The sequence below is a fragment of the Budorcas taxicolor genome, chromosome 12, assembly GCF_023091745.1.
Source record: "Budorcas taxicolor isolate Tak-1 chromosome 12, Takin1.1, whole genome shotgun sequence".
Lineage (NCBI taxonomy): Eukaryota > Metazoa > Chordata > Mammalia > Artiodactyla > Bovidae > Budorcas > Budorcas taxicolor.
The window spans coordinates 70,659,047-70,680,611 of NC_068921.1; the positions used below are offsets into that span (position 1 = coordinate 70,659,047).

The window sequence follows — 21,565 nt, forward strand, 5'->3', positions numbered from 1 at the left end:
AGCGGTTGGATGGTTTGAACAGCCATGCAGTCTGTTCCTTCCTTTAGCTGATGCCCTCAATGGGCTGACTGTGCAAGGTTAGGTCTTAGCTGGAGTTGGGACTGTAAAAGCACACGAATGATGTAGTGTCTCCCCTCTGTGTGACTTAGGATTCCTCAGGGGATTCAGAGGTAGGGAGGGCAGTGCCAGCTGGGGATGTGCTGAGCTGGTTTTAGTAGGGTTAGTATTTGAGATGGACCAGAAGTGTGGTGGGGTCAGTACTCAGGGTGTCCAGGCAGAGGCCTCCTGGGGAGTGTGGACTTAGTTGCAGGTGAGTCACTTGGCGGGGGTGGTGTTAAGCTTGTGGACATTCTCAGTGGGGCTGTAAGGAGATAAGGAGGGAGCAGTCTTGGGGTGGGATCAGTGGTTTTGGGGAGGACTGGGGAAGGAACCAGCGAAAGAAAAGTTGCATTATTGAAATAACTAATAGTGAGTGAGATTCTAAAATTATGTTGTTTCAAGAGGAAAAGAGAGTTGGGAGAGAGATCAGTTGTGTCAGAACAGGCAAGAGCTGGTACCTGGCTGACGATGGTGGTGGGAGAGAGAACTCAGGCTGTGGTGGTTGAAAGCCTGCAAACGTGTCCTCAGACCACTCTCTGTCCATCCTGCCTCCTGGTGGACACAGGCTCTGGGCGGGTGGGAGTCACTGTGCTCAGCATTAGGTTCTCAGTGAGCTTGGATGAATGGAGGAAGGAATGAATGAAAGCATCTTCCACCAGCTGATATTTGACAGAAATGCAAGGATCTTGTCTTTCTTTTCCTGCACAAGGGTTTTCATATTCAGTTTTTACCAGTTCTTCTTTTTAAGTAGAAGTTTACAATCACATTTTTGATTCTGAGTCACGATAGATGGGGTGTCAAGATGTTTAAGGTAGTAGATTACTATTTATGTGCCATTTTCTTTCTCAAACATCCTCACATACTTGTTTCAGTTTTTCCCCATATGAGTTAGGATTTGGTTTACCTGTGGGTCCCAGAGGTACCCATGCTAAAGCTGCTTACAGGGGTCATTTGTTTTTCTCTCATGCAAGAATCCTTGTGAGGCTCTGTATGGGTTTCCTGGGGCTGCTGATACAAAGTACCACAAAACATGTGGCTTAAAACCACAGGAATGTTTTGTTTCACAGTCCTGGAGGCTAGAAGTCTGAAATCAAGCTGTCAGCAGAGTCATGATCCCTCTGAATCTGATAAGGGAACATCCTTTCTTCCCTCTTCCAGCTCTGAGTGGTCGCAGGCAAACCTTGGCTTTCCTTGGCTTGAAAGCCATCACCCCAGCCTCTGTCTCCATTATCAGGTAGCTGTTTTCTGTGTGTCTGTCTCTGCATTTCTCATGAGGACTCCAGTCATATTGGATTTAGGGCCCACCCTACTCCACTGTGATCTCCCTTTAATTGATTATATTTCCAACAACCGATTTTCCAAATAAAGTCACATTTTGAGCTAACTGGAGTGAGAATGTATCTTTTATGTGGTGATACAACTCTCCTCATAACAAGTCCCATGGCTAGTGTGAACCTCCGTGGTGTCGGGACCCAGACTCTTTCTCTCTTCTTATGTTACTCCACTGCATGTGACCTGGACCCCGCTGGCAGCCCCCAAGTCCCAGGCTGGGATGGAGGAAGGTCCCGGTTGCTGTCACTCTCCACTGCCCTGGATTTAGTCATGTGGCTGCTCCTATCTGCTCGGGAACCTGGAGACAGAGGGAGGGCCTCCTTCCAGGCTGCCACGTGCAGCTAAAATCCAGGGTTTGTTACCGCAGAAGAATAAGAGCAGATTTCAAGGACAGCCAGCAGTCTCTGCCTCTTGTTCACAGTTTTGGGGACCTTGGGGAGTGGGAGTGGTCTAAGTTGTTTGTTCAATTTCTCTATTGCTCTAGCTTTTCTCATTGAATTATATCTAGCATTTGCAAGGCAAGAGGGAGTTTTCTTGTATGTGTTTGTCAGCTTTGTAGCAATTTATAAAACTTTGTTTTCTTCAACTACTGTGCATCAGTTAGCTGCAAAGTGGTGTAGAAGATAACAAGAAGTGAGAGGTGCAGCCATTCCTGCTGTGGAGGAAAGAGGGCATCGACTAAGAAGAGGCAGTGATTGTGAAAAGATGCTTGTGAAATATTTTTTAAGACATAGAAGCTTAACACAGTTTTCTTTTTAGAATGATGGCTTAGTAATAGTTAATGACAAGCCGTGATGTGGTATTGACACACACGAGGGGGAAGCAGAGGGTACAGGGCTTGCACTCAGAGTCTCTGTCGTTGGTCTTGTGCTCCCAGCCTGTCCTGTGCCACCTGCTTCCTGATGGCCTGGGAAGGGCCTTCCTCTCTGTGTTCTAGCAGTGTCGCGTGGTGCTTGGCACATGGTGAGATTCAGTTAGTATTTATGAAATAATTTCCTACCAGCTCACCTGTTTATTGTAGCTAACACAAAAGTAAAACAATAAAAATGTCCAGGTTCTAAATGTATTGGAGTTTGAAGCCATATTTTCTTCTTAGAGAGGAACCAGTACACTTGTTGAGAAAGTAACAAAGAAAGCCTCATGGCCAGGGACTCTTATTTGTTTATTTTATACACATACACACACACACACACACACACATACATACTCTCTCTATGTGTGTATATGGTATGTTATATATATGTATATATGCTATACTATATTATATACTTAGTTGTACATATAATATATTACATACTATATACTATTTAATATTTCTCATGTGAACCAAGACCTAATAAAATACAGTTGTAAAATGATAGGTAGGTATAAATGATAGGTATAAAACTTTTTTATTGCCAATTCCAGGGAAGCAGTTGTTTTGTTTGTGCTTTGTTCTTGCAGTATAAACAGTCTATGTTTTTTTTTTTTTTTTTTTTTTTTTTCTGTAGAACTTCCTGTTACTTGATGAGATAACACAGTGCTACCCTCTGCTGCCATCAGATGGTAAAACGATCGTGGATGTGCAAGCTTTTACAGCTTCTTGGGAAAAGGTAAGAAACCTTGCTTTCCAAAATTGTGTCTGCTAAAAGACAACTGTGATGGATTTGTTGGAGAATTTTGAGATTTTACATATACTGTAAAATGTGACTTGCTCATTTACTTAGAATATATTATAACATTTCTCAGAATCAGGGATGAGGTTTACAATGAATGGAGATTAAGTGTAAAATCAGCCTGAGGCATTTGACATCTTACTCTTTTTCTCATTTTCAAGAGAGCTTTCAGGGTAATTAGCACATGTTAAACTTAAAGTATATAAATTCTTCTTTTAATTTTTAGTTTATTTTTCATCATGTTTTATTACAGAGTATTAAATATAATTCCCTGTGCTATACAATAGGATCACCTTAAACAAAAGATATAGAGCACAAGTAGCTTTTCTTGAGAACCCAGATCTATTATTTTGAGCTGAAGTGTGAAGTGTCAGTTGCTTCATTTGTCTCTGAGTCTTTGTGGCCCCGTGGACTGTAGCCCACCAGGCCCCTCTGTCCATGGGGGTGGTACCCACTCCAGCATTTCTGTTGTTGTTGTTGTTGTTCAGTCGCTCAGTCATGTCCACATCTGTGTGACTCCATAAACGGCAGTATGCCAGACTCCCTTGTTCATCGCCAACTCCAGAAGCTTGCTCAAACTCATGTCCATTGAGTCAGTAATGCCATCTAACCATCTCATCTTTTGTCATCCCCTTCTTCTCCTGCCTTTAGTCTTTCCCAGCATCAGGGTCTTTTCTAATGAGTCTGCTCTTCGCATCAGGTGGCCGAAGTATTGGCGTTTCAGCTTCAACATCAGTCCTTCCAATGAATATACAAGATTGATTTCCTTTAGGATTGACTTGTTTGATCTCCTTGCTGTTCAAGGGACTCTCAAGAGTCTTCTCTAACACCACAGTTCAAAAGCATCAATTCTTCAGTGCTCAGCCATCTTTATGGTGAAAACTCTCACATCCATACATGACTACTGGAAAAACCACAGCTTTGACTAGATGGGCCTTTATCAGCAAAGTAATGTCTCTGCTTTTCAATACACAGTCTAGGTTTGTCATAGCTCTTGTGCCAAGGAGCAAGCATCTCTGAATTTCATGGCCGCAGTCACTGTCTGAAGTGATTTTAGAGCATAAGAAAATAAAATCTGTCACTGTTTCCACTTTCTATTTGCCATGAAGTGATGGGACCAGATGCCATGATCTTCGTTGTTCGAATGTTGAATTTTAAGCCAACATTCACTCTTTTTCACTCTGCTTTTTCACCTTCATCAAGAGGCTCTTTAGTTCCTCTTCATTCTCTGCCATTAAGTGGCGTCATCTGCATGTTTGAGATTATTGATATTCTATCAGAATTCTAGATTCCATTTCATGATCATCTGGCCTGGCATTTGGCATCATGTAACCTGTATAAAAGTTAAACAAGTAGGGTGACCATATAGAGCTTTGACGTACTGCTTTCTTGATTTTGAACCACTCTGTTGTTACATGACCAGTTTTAACTGTCACTTCTTGACCTGCATACAGGTTTCTCAGGAGGCAAGTAAGGTGGTCTGGTATTCCCATCTCTAGAAGAATTTTCCACAATTTGTTGTGATCCACAAAGTCAAAGGCTTTAGTCAATGAAGCAGAAGTAGATGTTTTTCTGGAATTACCTTGCTTTCCTGTGATCCAACAGATATTGGAAATTTGATCTCTGGTTCCTCTGCCTTTCTAATTCCAGTTTATACATCTAAAAGTTCTCAGTTTAGGTACTGCTGAAGCCTAGCTTGAAGAATTTTGAGCAATACTTTGCTAGCATATGAAATGAATGCAATTGTGTGGTAGTTGGAAAAAAGAAGGAAACTTCCTAAAGTGAGCTAAAGCTACTTCAAATCCCTAAAGAGATAAAATTTGATGAAGAGGTCTCCAGGACACAGTATCTTAAAATAGGAAAGACAAAAATGTGGGTTATATTTTGCATATCAATTATGTTGATTATTGTTATATTTTTCACTTTCTAAAAAAATTTGTGTTACTTTATTAAAATGGGTAAATTAAATTAAAAACTTTAATTTGTAGGCATCAGGGACCCCAACCCTACAAGGCCTTTCCTTTACTGTCAGACCTGGTGAAGTGTTAGCTGTGGTCGGACCTGTGGGAGCAGGAAAGGTAAGTTAATGATGTCTTTTGTCAGCTTGATGCAACACCACAGCTCCTGTTAAATTCTCAGAATGGAACCCAGATCTGTGTGTGAGTCAGTTTGAATTGAGTGTGTCTAAAACAGTGCCTCTCTAGGTGTGTTCATGGGGCATTCATTTTACAAGAATGTCTCATGGCCAAATAAATCAGGATAAACACACGCTGTCTTTTAGTTCTTGGTGTTTCCCATTTCCCAGTTAGGAACTGCCTGTGGGGAATTTGGATGTCTCAGTGAAGGAAATTATTCATGTGACAGCTGTTCAGAATTAAATTAAATTAAATCAGACTTAAATTGAAGAAAGTGTGGAAAACCAATAGACCATTCAGGTATGACCTAAATCAAATCTCTTATGATTATACAGTGGAAGTGAGAAATAGATTTAAGGGACTAAATCTGATAGACAGTGCCTGATGAACTATGGATGGAGGTTTGTGAGACTGTACAGGAGACAGGGATCAATACCATCCCCAGGAAAAAGAAATGTAAAAAGGCAAAATAGCTGTCTGAGGAGGCCTTACAAATAGCTGTGAAAAGAAGAGAAGCAAAAAGCAAAAGAGAAAAGGAAAGATATACCCATTTGAATGCAGAGTTCCAAAGAATAGCAAGGAGAGATTAAAAAAAAAGCCTTCCTCAGCAATCAATGCAAAGAAATAGAGGTAAACAATAGAATGGGAAAGGTTAGAGATCTCTTCAAGATAATTAGAGATACCAAGGGAACATTTCATTTAAAGATGGGCACAATAAAGAACAGAAATGTTATGGACCTAACAGAAGCAGAAGATATTAAGAAGAGGTGGCAAGAATACACAGAAGAACCATACAAAAAAGATCTTCATGACCCAAATAATCACGATGGTGCGATCTCTCATCTAGAGCCAGACATCCTGGAATGTGAAGTCAAGTGGGCCTCAGGAAGCATCACTACGAACAAAGCAAGTGGAGGTTTTGGAATTCCAGTTGAGCTCTTTCAAATCCTAAAAGATGATGCTGTGAAAGTGCTGCATTCAATATGCCAGCAAATTTGGAAAACTCAGCAGTAGCCACAGGACTGGAAAAGTTCAGTTTTCATTCCAATCCCAAAGAAAGGCAATGACAAAGAATGCTCAAACTACCACACAATTGCATTCATCTCACACTGTAGTAAAGTAATGTTCCCAATTCTCCAAGCCAGGCTTCAGCAATACATGAACCATGAACTTCCAGATATTCAGGCTGGTTTTAGAAAAGGCAGAGGAACCAGAGATCAAATTGCCAACATCCGCTGGATCATGGAAAAAGCGAGAGTTCCAGAAAAACATCTATTTCTGTTTTATTGACTATGCCAAAGCCTTTGACTGTGTGGATCACAATAAACACAAATAAAATTCTTCAAGAGATGGGAATACCAGACCACCTGACATGCCTTTTGAGAAACCTGTATGCAGGTCAAGAAGCAATAGTTAGAACTGGACATGGAACAACAGACTGGTTCCAAAGAGGAAAAGGAGTACGTCAAGGCTGTATATTGTCACCCTGCTTATTTAACTTCTATGCAGAGTACATCATGATAAATGCTGGGCTGGAAGAAACACAAGCTGGAATCAAGACTGCCGGGAGAAATATCAATAACCTCAGATATGCAAATGACACCACCCTTATGGCAGAAAGTGAAGAAGAACTAAAGAGCCTCTTGATGAAAATGAAAGAGGAGAATGAAAAAGTTGGCTTAAAGCTCAACATTCAGAAAACTAAGGTCATGGCAATTGGTCCCATCACTTCATGGAAAATAGATGGGGAAACAGTGGCTGAATTTATTTTGGGGGGCTCCAAAATCATTGCAGCCATGAAATTAAAAGACACTTACTCCTTGGAAGGAAGGTCATGACCAACCTAGACAGCAGATTAAAAAGCAGAGACATTACTTTGTCAACAAAGGTCTGTCTAGTCAAGGCTATGGTTTTTCCAGTGGTCATGTATGGATGTGAGAGTTAGACTGTGAAGAAAGCTGAGCACCAAAGAATTGATGCTTTTGAACTGTGGTGTTGGAGAAGACTTTTGAGAGTCCCTTGGACTGCAAGGAGATCCAACCAGTCCATCCTAAAGGTAATCAGTCCTGAATATTCATTGGAAGGACTGATGTTGAAGCTGAAACTCCAATACTTTGGCTACCTGATGCAAAGAGCTGACTCATTTGAAAAGAACCTGATGCTGGGAGAGATTGAAGGCAGGAGGAGAAGGGGATGACAGAGGATGAGATGGTTGGATGTAATCACCGACTCAATGGACTTCAGTTTGGGTAAACTCTGGGAGTTGGTGATGGACAGGAAGGCCTGATATGCTGCAATTCATGGAGTCAGAAAGAGTCAGACATGACTGAGCGACTGAACTAATACTGTTCAGGATAGACACAGACCATGGGGACTTCTTTTCATCTTAGTGGCCCTTCCGGGATGTCTGCAGATCATAAAGGCTCTTCCCAGAAGCTGTGAGCATTTCCTCCTATGAGTTGACATGATCCCATCAGTGCATGTGTAGTGAATGTGCAGCCATGTGCTGGAGAATAAGGTACAGATGTGAGCAAGACCCTGACTCTCTGCCTTTCAGAGACTATCAGCTTGTGGGGCAAAACAGATATGCAGACATATTATTCAGCCCAGTGTTGTGAGCACTCTGATGGTGTGGATACACACACACCACATCTGTGTTATGTTGAAGATTGAAAGGAAAGGTGCACATACACTTGGTCTGAAACAACAAAATACAGCAACCTAATGTGGGATGTAGGCTTCCCTGGTGGCTTAGTGGTAAAAGAATTCGCCTGCTAATGCAGGAGACACAGGTTTGGTCCCTGGTCTGGGAAGTTCCCACCTCCCAGTTGTGGAGCAACTAATCCCATGCACCACAACTGTTGGGCCTCTGCTCTGGGGCCTGGAGATGCAACGACTGAGCCCACGGGCCACAACTGCTGAAGCCTGCCCACTAGAGCCTGTGCTCCTCAACAAGAAAACCCCCATGTACTGCAATGACGACCCAGTGCAAGCAAAATAAATAAAATTAGAATTGTGGTATTGCAGAAACCGACACAACATTGTAAAAAAAAGTAAATGAAAAAGATAAAAGAACTAAAAATAAATACAATTATTTTTTAAAATGTGGGATGTGTACATGAAAGGGTACTGATTTCCTCTGTCATGGACTTTTGCTCGGCAGACACAACTCACTTGAGAGTTCTTTCAGTTAATCATCTTTGGCTATATCGTCACACATAGGTTTTTAAGAACAAGTGTTTGTCAAGTAAATGATACCAGATGCAGGAACAATTGCACTAAACATCAGATCTATCAAATGCACATCCTGCTGGGCTCTGCTAGAGAAGGATGTTGCTGCTGCTGCTACTGCTGCTAAGTTGCTTCAGTCGTGTCCAAATCTGTGCAACCCCATAGACAGCAGCCCACTGGTCTCCCCCTTCCCTGGGATTCTCTAGGCAAGAACACTGGAGTGGGTTGCCATTTCCTTCTCCAATGCAGGAAAGTGAAAAGTGAAAGGGAAGTCGCTCAGTCATGTCCAGCTCTTAGCGACCCCATGGACTGCAGCCCACCAGGCTCCTCTGTCCATGGGGTTTTCCAGGCAAGAGTACTGGAGTGGGTTGCCATTGCCTTCTCTGAGAGAAGGATGTTAAACATTCTCAGTTATTCTTTGCTGAGTAGAATTTCACCTGGGGGGATACTCTGGCAGAATAGATTGTTTATACTATTAACATATTCCTTATCAGTTGTTTTCATTGACCATTAGTGTTATTTTTACTTTTTTTTTTTTTTTTTTGATCTTAACTGTGAGGGCTGTACTTTATCCTGTTGAAGGAACGGGTTCTATCATGTGTCAACCGCCAGGGTGGGGTCGGCTGTGCTGCGGGGCATGTTCCATCCTGAGTGCTGCCTGTTCACGTGTGTGTGTTGCTGTCTGTTGCAGTCATCACTATTAAGCGCTCTGCTGGGGGAGCTGCCCCCGAGCCAGGGGAAGGTCAGCGTGCACGGGAGGATCGCATATGTTTCTCAGCAGCCCTGGGTGTTTCCAGGGACTGTAAAGAGTAACATTTTATTTGGGAAGAAATTTGAAGAAGACAGATATGAAGAAGTAATAAGGGCTTGTGCTTTGGAAGAGGTGAGTAATGACTACTGAGTTGCATATACTTGAATTTCAAACGATGATAGTGGTTTACACTACAAGGTTTGTTAAAGGCTCTTTTTAAGAAATAGATTTTTGAACGTTGCTTAATATTTAAGTTGGTCTTCTGGCTAAATCAGCAGGATAAGCATATGTATTTACATATGCCGTCGTTTCAATTCTTATAGGTGAGTAACACTGAATACATTATAAGGAGGGGGGATTGTTTCTTTCTGTGAAGTTTTCATTCACCTTCAACATTTTTTAATGGAAAGTTATAAATATTTACAAAAACAGAGAGCATGGTGTAATGAACCCTCATGTACCCACCCCTGGCTTCAGCCAGAATCAGCTGGTGGCCAGTCTGGCTGCATCTATACCCCTGCCAGCCCCACCTCCACCCGAGTATCGTGGAGCAGATCCTAGACCTCAGATCAGTTCATCTGTAAACATTTCATTATTTTTCTCTAAAAGATAGGAAACCTTTGGGGAAAATAATCACTACTTTATTTCATCTGAAAAATACCTCAAGTTCCTGGGTATCAGCCACCTGCTCGTCTGTGTTTACATGCTGCTGATCATCTCACTGAGAAATCTTCCCCACGGTTTGAACCCACACAAGGTCTGCCCCTGCACTTGGCTGATGCCTCCTTGGTCCCGTTCAGTCTGTGAGGTTTTCTCACCACTCCATTTTTGACTTGTAATTTATTAAAGGAAACTAGAATGGTTTAAAATTTCTTTTTAATACTACGTCATTTCACTGAGGGAGATTGTTTTCAGAAATGGCACTGAGTTTCACAGAGAATGGTAAGATGAAAGGTTTAACTGTATTTTGGGAATTAAATAAGATTAGTGAGTAAATGATAAGACCTAAACTTAAGAGATAGGAAAATACAATTGACAAAAAGAAAGGAGAAAGAGTACATAATGTTAAATACTATGTTACTCTTTGGATTGTAAAAAATCAGTGAATAATAGCATTAAAGGTCTCCCCTGGGATCTGTTTAGTGCAGTCTGGACATCTGACTGCCCTTTTGTACTGTGAGGAAAAGACCGGGACAGATATTCAAAGGTGTGGTGTTGAAGGCTCCAGACCTGCTTTGTGAAAAAATAGTAATTCTCCTTGAACAATGGTTGGAACATCATAGGTTGCATCAGGTGTGTGTGTTCATGCTAAGTCACTTCAGTCGTGTCCAGCTCTGCGGCCCTATGAACTATAGCCTGCCAGACTCCTCTGTCCATAGGATTCTCCAGGCAAGAATACTGGAGTGGATTGTCATTTCCTTCCCCAGGGGATCCTCCCAACCCAGGAATCAAACCCGAGTCTCTGTCTCCTGCATTGGTGGGTGGGTTCATTACCACCAGCACCACCTGGGAAGCCCTGCATCAGGTGAGCAGCATTTTACAATGATGTGGACACACACAATTGCTTGTTTAATGGGCTCTCTTCTTTACTCCAGGTTCTTGTTCATGGGTGACTGTACATTTGCAGAAATGATGTCAAGTTAGCAGGGATGAGCTAGATTTTTATTAAATGGTCTAGATACCATATACAGAGAAGGCAATGGCAACACAACTCCAGTACTCTTGCCTGGACAATCCCATGGACGGAGGAGCCTGATGGGCTGCAGTCCATGGGGTTGCTACGAGTCAGGCACAACTGAGTGACTTCACTTTCACTTTTCACTTTCCTGCACTGGAGAAGGAAATGGCAACCCACTCCAGTGTTCTTGTCTGGAGAATCCCAGGGACAGGGGAGACTGGTGGGCTGCCATCTAAGGGGTCGCACAGAATCGGACATGACTGAAGCGACTTAGCAGCCGATACCATATAAGAAGGGAAAGCAAATGCAGAACAGTGACAACAGTAGCTCCCATTAATTCAGAGTCCACGTGCAAATCATTTCTCTGCCTTTCACACATGTGCATGCACACATGTAAAAAGGTTTATGAGTTATTCATTCTTTATGAGTATCTTTGATATTCCCATCTTCATTTTATAGTTAGTAGAACTGAGGCCGGGACAGATGAGACACCTCATCTCTACATTTGTAGCTCAAGTTCAGATCCTCGGAACCAATGCTTTGCTGCAGCCCCATGGGGTGACTGGACCACTGAAGTGGGTAGTGTTCTGGGGCTTCACCCACATAGGGCATGTGGGCAGCACAGACTTTGGTGGAACGTGCCCTGCAGGACTGGGATGCACAGCAGTTCTTCTGTACATGATTTGACGTCTATAAACATGGACTGCTCTCCTGTTCTGCTGCACAGTTGGGACATGGAGTTGGGGTCCCTTGTGCCCATTCTCTCCTTGGTAGGAAGGGAGACCCAGCGTGGAAAAGGAGCGGAGAGGAAAGTTCTGGCCCTGGGTTCATCACTTGCCCACTGTCACTCTGGACATGTCCTGTTACCTGCCTGGACCTCTGACATTTCTGCAGTAAAATGAAGACCTTGGGTCAGAGGGTTTTGTTGCTGCTCTGAAATGTCATCTATGACTTTGATTAACAAGAGGTTAGCAAGGTCTTTATGACACCTGGGGACTACTTAGTAAGTTATGATAGTATCTGCTTATCTCCTTTTGGATTCCAGGTCTCAGTGGACGGACGTAAGGCAGGCACAGGAAATCATGGCATTCTATAGACACAGAGATGGCATAGACAGTGCAGTAGAAAAGGCTTGGCCTTTGGAGAGAAGCAGTCCTGGGTAGTGACTCCAGGTGTTTGTCTCAGTTTCCTTTCTTATTAAATGGGGGAGGGGTGGGATTACTGTAAAGATTACAGAAAATGCCTGTGAAATGTAAACAAGCCAGGGTTTCAGTAAGTGGTAGTCATTGTTGCTATTTCTAACCTTTTTCTCTCCATCCATCTATCCATCCATATAAATATAATAAAGAGTTCTTCTTATTGTTCTCCTTACTCTCACCTCCCCCAAATCTTGGAGGAAAAGCCATAAAAAAGCAACATCTATTTATTTATTAAAATTATAAATATTTTTTTAATTTTAATTGGAGGATTATTATAATATTGTGATGATTTTTGCCATACATCAACATGAATTTGCCATGGGTATACATATGTTCCCCCATACTGAACCCACCTCCCACCTCTCTACCCACCCTATCCCTCTGGGTTGTCCCAGAGTACTGACTTTGGGTGCCCTACTTCATGCATCAAACTTGCACTGGTCATCTATTTTACATATGTTGATGTATATGTTCAAGCTATTCTCTCAAATCATCCCACCTTCACCTTCTTCCACTGAGCCCAAAAGTCTGTTCTTTACATCAGTCTCCTTTGCTGCCTTGCATGTAAGATTGTCATTTATCATCTTTTTATTTTTTTAAATTCTTTTTTTTTTGTATTAAGTTTTTTATTTTTTTAATTTTAAAATCTTTAATTCTTACATGTGTTCCCAAACATGAACCCCCCTCCCACCTCCCTCCCCATAGCATCTCTGTGGGTTATCCCCATGCACCAGCCCCAAGCATGCTGTATCCTGCGTCAGACATGGACTAGCGATTCAATTCTTACATGATAGTATACATGATAGAATGCCATTCTCCCATATCATCCCACCCTCTCCCTCTCCCTCTGAGTCCAAAAGTCCGTTATACACAGCTGCGTCTTTTTTTCCTGTCTTGCATACAGGGTCATCATTGCCATCTTTCTAAATTCCATATATATGTGTTAGTATACTGTATTGGTGTTTTTCTTTCTGGCTTACTTCACTCTGTATAATCGGCTCCAGTTTCATCCATCTCATCAGAACTGATTCAAATGAATTCTTTTTAACGGCTGAGTAATACTCCATTGTGTATATGTACCACAGCTTTCTTATCCATTCATCTGCTGATGGACATCTAGGTTGTTTCCATGACCTGGCTATTATAAACAGTGCTGCGATGAACATTGGGGTACATATGTCTCTTTCAATTCTGGTTTCCTCAGTGTGTATGCCCAGCAGTGAGATTGCTGGGTCATAAGGCAGTTCTATTTCCAGTTTTTTAAGGAATCTCCACAGTGTTCTCCATAGTGGCTGTACTAGTTTGCACTCCCACCAACAGTGTAGGAGGGTTCCCTTTTCTCCACACCCTCTCCAGCATTTATTGCTTGCAGATTTTTGGATCGCAGACATTCTGACTGGTGTGAAATGGTACCTCATTGTGGTTTTGATTTGCATTTCTCTGATAATGAGTGATGTTGAGCATCTTTTCATGTGTTTGTTAGCCATCCGTATGTCTTCTTTGGAGAAATGTCTATTTAGTTCTTTGGCCCCTTTTTGATTGGGTCGTTTATTTTTCTGGAATTGAGCTGCATAAGTTGCTTGTATATTTTTGAGATTAGTTGTTTGTCAGTTGCTTCATTTGCTATTATTTTCTCCCGTTCAGAAGGCTGTCTTTTCACCTTGCTGATATTTTCCTTTGTTGTGCAGAAGCTTTTAATTTTAATTAGATCCCATTTGTTTATTTTTGCTTTTATTTCCAGAATTCTGGGAGGTGGATCATAGAGGATCCTGCTGTGATTTATGTCGGAGAGTGTTTTGCCTATGTTCTCCTCTAGGAGCTTTATACTTTCTGGTCTTACATTTAGATCTTTAATCCATTTTGAGTTTATTTTTGTGTGCGGTGTTAGAAAGTGATCTAGTTTCGTTCTTTTACAAGTGGTTGACCAGTTTTCCCAGCACCACTTGTTAAAGAGATTGTCTTTACTCCATTGTATATTCTTGCCTCCTTTGTCAAAGATAAGGTGTCCATATGTGTGTGGATTTATCTCTGGGCTTTCTATTTTGTTCCATTGATCTGTATGTCTGTCTTTGTGCCAGTACCATACTGTTTTGATGACTGTGGCTTTGTAGTAGAGCCTGAAGTCAGGCAAGTTGATTTCTCCAGTTCCATTCTTCTTTCTCAAGATTGCTTTGGCTAGTTGAGGTTTTTTGTATTTCCATACAAATCTTGAAATTATTTGTTCTAGTTCTGTGAAAAATATGGCTGGTAGCTTGATAGGGATTGCATTGAATTTGTAAATTGCTTTGGGTAGTATACTCATTTTCACTATATTGATTCTTCCGATCCATGAACATGGTATATTTCTCCATCTATTAGTGTCCTCTTTGATTTCTTTCATCAGTGTTTTATAGTTTTCTATATATAGGTCTTTAGTTTCTTTAGGTAGGTATATTCCTAAGTATTTTATTCTTTTCGTTGCAATGGTGAATGGAATTGTTTCCTTAATTTCTTTTTCTACTTTCTCATTATTGGTGCATAGGAATGCAAGGGATTTCTGTGTGTTGATTTTATATCCTGCAACTTTACTATATTCATTGATGAGCTCTAGTAATTTTCTGGTGGAGTCTTTAGGGTTTTCCATGTAGAGGATCATGTCATCTGCAAACAGTGAGAGTTTTACTTCTTCTTTTCCAATTTGTATTCCTTTTATTTCTTTTTCTGCTCTGATTGCTGTGGCCAAAACTTCCAGAACTATGTTGAATAGTAGCGGTGAAAGTGGACACCCTTGTCTTGTTCCTGACTTTAGGGGAAATGCTTTCAATTTTTCACCATTGAGGATAATGTTTGCTGTGGGTTTCTCATATATAGCTTTTATTATGTTGAGGTATGTTCCTTCTATTCCTGCTTTCTGGAGAGTTTTTACCATAAATGGATGTTGAATTTTGTCAAAGGCCTTCTCTGCATCTATTGAGATAATCATATGGTTTTTATTTTTCAATTTGTTAATGTGGTGAATTACATTGATTGATTTGCGGATATTGAAGAATCCTTGCATCCCTGGGATAAAGCCCACTTGGTCATGGTGTATGATCTTTTTAATGTGTTGTTGGATTCTGATTGCTAGAATTTTGTTCAGGATTTTTGCATCTATGTTCATCAGTGATATTGGCCTGTAGTTTTCTTTTTTTGTGACATCTTTGTCAGGTTTTGGTATTAGGGTGATGGTGGCCTCATAGAATGAGTTTGGAAGTTTACCTTCCTCTGCAATTTTCTGGAAGAGTTTGAGTAGGATAGGTGTTAGCTGTTCTTGAAATTTTTGGTAGAATTCAGCTGTGAAGCCGTCTGGACCTGGGCTTTTGTTTGCTGGAAGATTTCTGATTACAGTTTCAATTTCTGTGCTTGTGATGGGTCTGTTAAGATTTTCTATTTCTTCCTGGTTCAGTTTTGGAAAATTTTGAGAACAAATATTAAAAGCAGCAAGGGAAAAACAACAAATAACACACAAGGGGATTCCCATAAGGATAACAGCTGATCTTTCAATAGAAACTCTTCAGGCCAGGAGGGAATGGCAAGACATACTTAAAGTGATGAAAGACAATAACCTACATCCCAGATTACTGTACCCAGCAAGGATCTCATTCAAATACGAAGGAGAAATCAAAAGCTTTACAGACAAGCAAAACCTGAGAGAATTCAGCACCACCAAACCAGCTCTCCAACAAATTCTAAAGGATATTCTCTAGACAGGAAACACGAAAAGGGTGTATAAACCTGAACCCAAAACAATAAAGTAAATGATAACGCGATCATACTTATCAATAATTACCTTAAACGTAAATGGGTTGAACGCCCCAACCAAAAGGCAAAGACTGGCCGAATGGATACAAAAACAAGACCCCTCTATATGCTGCTTACAAGAGACCCACCTCAAAACAAGGGACACATACAGACTGAAAGTGAAGGGCTGGAAAAAGATATACCACGCAAATAGAGACCAAAAGAAAGCAGGAGTGGCAATACTCATATCCGATAAAATAGACTTTAAAACAAAGGCTGTGAAAAGAGACAAAGAAGGCCACTACATAATGATCAAAGGATCAATCCAAGAAGATATAACAATTATAAATATATATGCACCCAACATAGGAGCACTGCAATATGTAAGACAAATGCTAACAAGTATGAAAGGGGAAATCAACAATAACACAATAATAGTGGGAGACTTTAATACCCCACTCACACCTATGGACAGATCAACTAAACAGAAAATTAACAAAGAAATGCAAACTTTAAATGATGCATTAGATCAGTTAGACCTAATTGATATCTATAGGACATTTCACCCCAAAACAATGAATTTCACCTTTTTTTCAAGTGCTCATGGAAACTTCTCCAGGATAGATCACATCCTGGGCCATAAATCTAAACTTGATAAATTCAAAAAAATAGAAATCATTCCAAGCATCTTTTCTTACCATAATGCATTAAGATTAGATCTCAATTACAGGAGAAAAACTACTAAAAATTCCAACATATGGAGGTTGAACAACACACTTCTGAATAACCAACAAATCACAGAAGAAATCAAAAAAGAAATCAAAATATGCATAGAAACGAATGAAAATGAAAACACAACAACCCAAAACCTGTGGGACACTATAAAAGCAGTGCTAAGAGGAAAGTTCATAGCAATACAGGCATACCTCAAGAAACAAGAAAAAAGTCAAATAAATAACCTAACTCTACAACTAAAGCAACTAGAAAAGGAAGAATTGGAGAACCCCAGAGGTAGTAGAAGGAAAGAAATCTTAAAAATTAGGGCAGAAATAAATGCAAAAGAAACAAAAGAGACCATAGCAAAAATCAACAAAGCCAAAAGCTGGTTCTTTGAAAGGATAAATAAAATTGACAAACCACTAGCCAGACTCATCAAGAAGCAAAGAGAGAAAAATCAAATCAATAAAATTAGAAATGAAAATGGAGAGATCACAACAGACAACACAGAAATACAAAGGATCATAAGAGACTACTACATACTACATACTACAGCAGTTGTATGCCAATAAAATGGACAACGTGGAAGAAATGGACAAATTCTTAGAAAAATACCATCTTTTTAAAGGCAACATTTTTTATATAACATATGTTAAAAACAACGAGAGGTATTATACTAGATGGATGGTGTGCGGGGGGGAGGTGGGAGGGGGTTTTGGGATTGGGAACATGTGTACACCTGTGGCGGATTCATGTTAATCTGTGGCAAAACCAATACAATATTGTAAAGTAAAAATAATAATGACAAGGATGCCCACTTTCACCACTACTATTCAACATAGTTCTGGAAGTTTTGGCCACAGCAATCAGAGCAGAAAAAGAAATAAAAGGAATACAAATTGGAAAAGAAGAAGTAAACTCTCACTGTTTGCAGATGACATGATCCTCTACATAGAAAACCCTAATGACTCCACCAGAAAATTACTAGAGCTCATCAATGAATATAGTAAAGTTGCAGGATATAAAATCAATACACAGAAATCCCTTGCATTCCTATACACTAATCATGAGAAAGTAGAAAAAGAAATTAAGGAAACAATTCCATTCACCATTGCAACGAAAAGAATAAAATACTTAGGAATATACCTACCTAAAGAAACTAAAGACCTATATATAGAAAACTATAAAACACTGATGAAAGAAATCAAAGAGGACACTAATAGATGGAGAAATATACCATGTTCATGGATCGGAAGAATCAATATAGTGAAAATGAGTATACTACCCAAAGCAATTTACAAATTCAATGCAATCCCTATCAAGCTACCAGCCATATTTTTCACAGAACTAGAACAAATAATTTCAAGATTTGTATGGAAATACAAAAAACCTCAACTAGCCAAAGCAATCTTGAGAAAGAAGAATGGAACTGGAGAAATCAACTTGCCTGACTTCAGGCTCTACTACAAAGCCACAGTCATCAAAACAGTATGGTACTGGCACAAAGACAGACATACAGATCAATGGAACAAAATAGAAAGCCCAGAGATAAATCCACACACATATGGACACCTTATCTTTGACAAAGGAGGCAAGAATATACAATGGAGTAAAGACAATCTCTTTAACAAGTGGTGCTGGGAAAACTGGTCAACCACTTGTAAAAGAACGAAACTAGATCACTTTCTAACACCGCACACAAAAATAAACTCAAAATGGATTAAAGATCTAAATGTAAGACCAGAAAGTATAAAGCTCCTAGAGGAGAACATAGGCAAAACACTCTCCGACATAAATCACAGCAGGATCCTTTATGATCCACCTCCCAGAATTCTGGAAATAAAAGCAAAAATAAACAAATGGGATCTAATTAAAATTAAAAGCTTCTGCACAACAAAGGAAAATATCAGCAAGGTGAAAAGACAGCCTTCTGAACGGAAGAAAATAATAGCAAATGAAGCAACTGACAAACAACTAATCTCAAAAATATACAAGCAACTTATGCAGCTCAATTCCAGAAAAATAAACGACCCAATCAAAAAGGGGCCAAAGAACTAAATAGACATTTCTCCAAAGAAGACATACGGATGGCTAACAAACACATGAAAAGATGCTCAACATCACTCATTATCAGAGAAATGCAAATCAAAACCACAATGAGGTACCACTTCACACCAGTCAGAACGTCTGCAATCCAAAAATCTGCAAGCAATAAATGCTGGAGAGGGTGTGGAGAAAAGGGAACCCTCCTACACTGTTGGTGGGAGTGCAAACTAGTACAGCCACTATGGAGAACAGTGTGGAGATTCCTTAAAAAACTGGAAATAGAACTGCCTTATGACCCAGCAATCTCACTGCTGGGCATTCACACTGAGGAAACCAGAATTGAAAGAGACATATGTACCCCAATGTTCATCGCAGCACTGTTTATAATAGCCAGGTCATGGAAACAACCTAGATGTCCATCAGCAGATGAATGGATAAGAAAGCTGTGGTACATATACACAATGAAGTATTACTCAGCCATTAAAAAGAATACATTTGAATCAGTTCTGTTGAGATGGATGAAACTGGAGCCGATTATACAGAGTGAAGTAAGCCAGAAAGAAAAACACCAATACAGTATACTAACACATATATATGGAATTTAGAAAGATGGCAATGATGACCCTGTATGCAAGACAGCAAAAAAAAACACAGATGTGTATAGCGGACTTTTGGACTCAGAGGAAGAGGGAGAGGGTGGGATGATTTGGGAGAATGGCATTGAAACATGTATACTATCATGTAAGAATCGAATCACCAGTCTATGTCCGATGCAGGATACAGCATGCTTGGGGCTGGTGCACGGGGATGACCCAGAGAGATGTTATGGGGAGGGAGGTGGGAGGGGGGTTCATGTTTGGGAACGCATGTACACCCGTGGTGGATTCATGTCAATGTATGGCAAAACCAATATAATATTGTAAAGTAAAATAAAGTAAAAATAAAAATTAAAAAATTATAATAATATTAATAAACTTTTAAAAAAAGGAAAAAAATATACTAGATCTTATTGAAGTAATCGTTTAAGTTCATTGAGCTGAAAACTTTTCTGTAACAAAATAGAGAGACATGAAGTAATCATACTGGCAGTATCAATTCAGGTTGATGACATCAACTCCATGGTCTAGGAGTCAGAAGGTTCAGGAATTGAGTCCCAGTTTCTCTGTTGATCAGGTGTGTGGTTTTGACTGTTTGATCCTTACAAGCCTGTTACTTCATCTGTAAAATGGAGATAATAAGATTATCAACCTCATTTGCTTGTTTTGGGGATGAAATGTGGTTGTGATTTTAAAGCACCTGCTTGCTAAGGACATAACAAGCACTCTGTAAGTATTAGAATGATTTTGAAAATAAATTAGTTTTTGATTATAAGCTCAGTCATTTTCTGGTAAAATTGCATCCATAAAATGTGACATGTAAGAAAGAAGGTATTTGAGTATTAACTTCCATTGTTTGAGCTGGAATTTCTGTAGGTGCTCTACACACAGTACATTATATAAATCAGCAATAATAATATTCTGTTACCATAATATAAGCAATATTGTGTGCAACATTTGTCTCCATGTTATTTTCAAGGCTTTTGAAAATGTTTAGTGAACACATATTTAAAGTTATCAAATTGATAAATTCTAGTTTAATATTTTTCCACATAGATCACTTACGTGGACATAGGATAGTAAGTTTATTGACACTTACATGTCTAAGTGTAGAGGCCTTCAAGTCTTGAATTACTTAAGTATTGTCATTTCAAACGTACCTTCAGTCACCAACTGGGCAGCATGATGTGAAAAAGCAGAAGGCTCTGAACTGACATGAACTGGTTCAGATTCCAGCTCTTCTGTTTAAAAGCTGACTGTTCTCAGACCAGTGATGTGGTCTGAGTTTCTCAGTTTCTTCATCTGTGAAATGGGGCCAACACTTACTGTGAAGCTTGCTGTGGGGATTAGAGATAATCAGCATCAGGTTCCAGAACAGAGCTTGGTGCACAGATCTTACCCCCCAGGAGCTGTGAGAAGGCGTGTGCACGTGTACAAATAATGGAACAGAATAAGACGGGTCCTTCACGAGAAATGAGAGATGTAAACAGAACCCAGCAGGAAGAAAGATGGGTCCAGGATGGTTCCATGGGAGAGTGTGCTTAAGATGAGCCTGGAAAGATGGGCGGGATGCTGACAGGCCATGAGAGGAGGGGCGATTCCACAAGGAAGGAAAGCTGTGAAGGAAGTAGGGCCACCTGCTGTTTGACTCTGGAGTCCAGCCCTCCTCTGCCAGGGCCTCAAGTCCAGCCCACGTTAACCATTTCAGCAGTCTGCTCCGTGGTGCTTCTACTGTAAGTCCCCACCATTGCTGAAGGGCCCTTGATGTGCTTCTGGACGGATGGCATCAAACCAGCATCACCATTTCCTAGTTTGCCTCTAGTGTGTATGTCTGCTTTTCAGTGAGAATTGGTTAAATTTTGGGGCTTCCCTGGTGGCTCAGACAGTAAAGAATCTGTCTGTAATGCAGGAAGACCTGGGTTCACTCCCTGGGTTGGAAAGATCCCCTGGAGAAGAAAGAGGCAACCCACTCCAGTATTCTTGCCTGGAGAATTCCATGGACAGAGGAGCCTGGTAGGCTATAGTCCATGGGATCACACAATTGGACTCGACTGACTAGCACTTACTTACTTACTTAACTTAGAGGTAACAAATATGAATAAGAACACTTTCCTGTCAACGGAAGAAACTATAATATATGCCCAACTCAGGCTTTTCCCCTTTGATCTAATCAGAACATGGCAGCTGAGAAAGAAACTTTACTTGCTTTTACTTCAAATCCTCCAAAATGTTTTTCCCCTTGGTGGCTTGTTCATATATAATTTGCAGAGTCAACAACACACTCGAAGTGTTACTACCAGAGTCTGAGATAGTTTCTCATGTCCTGGAAAGAGAGGCTGTGAGTGCTTTTTCTAGAATATGGTTAAG

General features: G+C 40.4%; 1 protein-coding gene across 1 annotated transcript in view; it reads left to right on the forward strand.

Annotated features, from left to right (window-relative positions):
• LOC128057705 (ATP-binding cassette sub-family C member 4-like) overlaps positions 1-21,565 on the forward strand; it is a 390,282-nt gene that overhangs the window by 272,641 nt on the left and 96,076 nt on the right. The window contains exons 9-11 of the mRNA XM_052650189.1: positions 2,922-3,023; positions 5,075-5,164; positions 9,144-9,335. Coding sequence (XP_052506149.1) covers positions 2,922-3,023; positions 5,075-5,164; positions 9,144-9,335 — 384 coding nt within the window. The remainder of the gene's footprint in view (positions 1-2,921; positions 3,024-5,074; positions 5,165-9,143; positions 9,336-21,565) is intronic.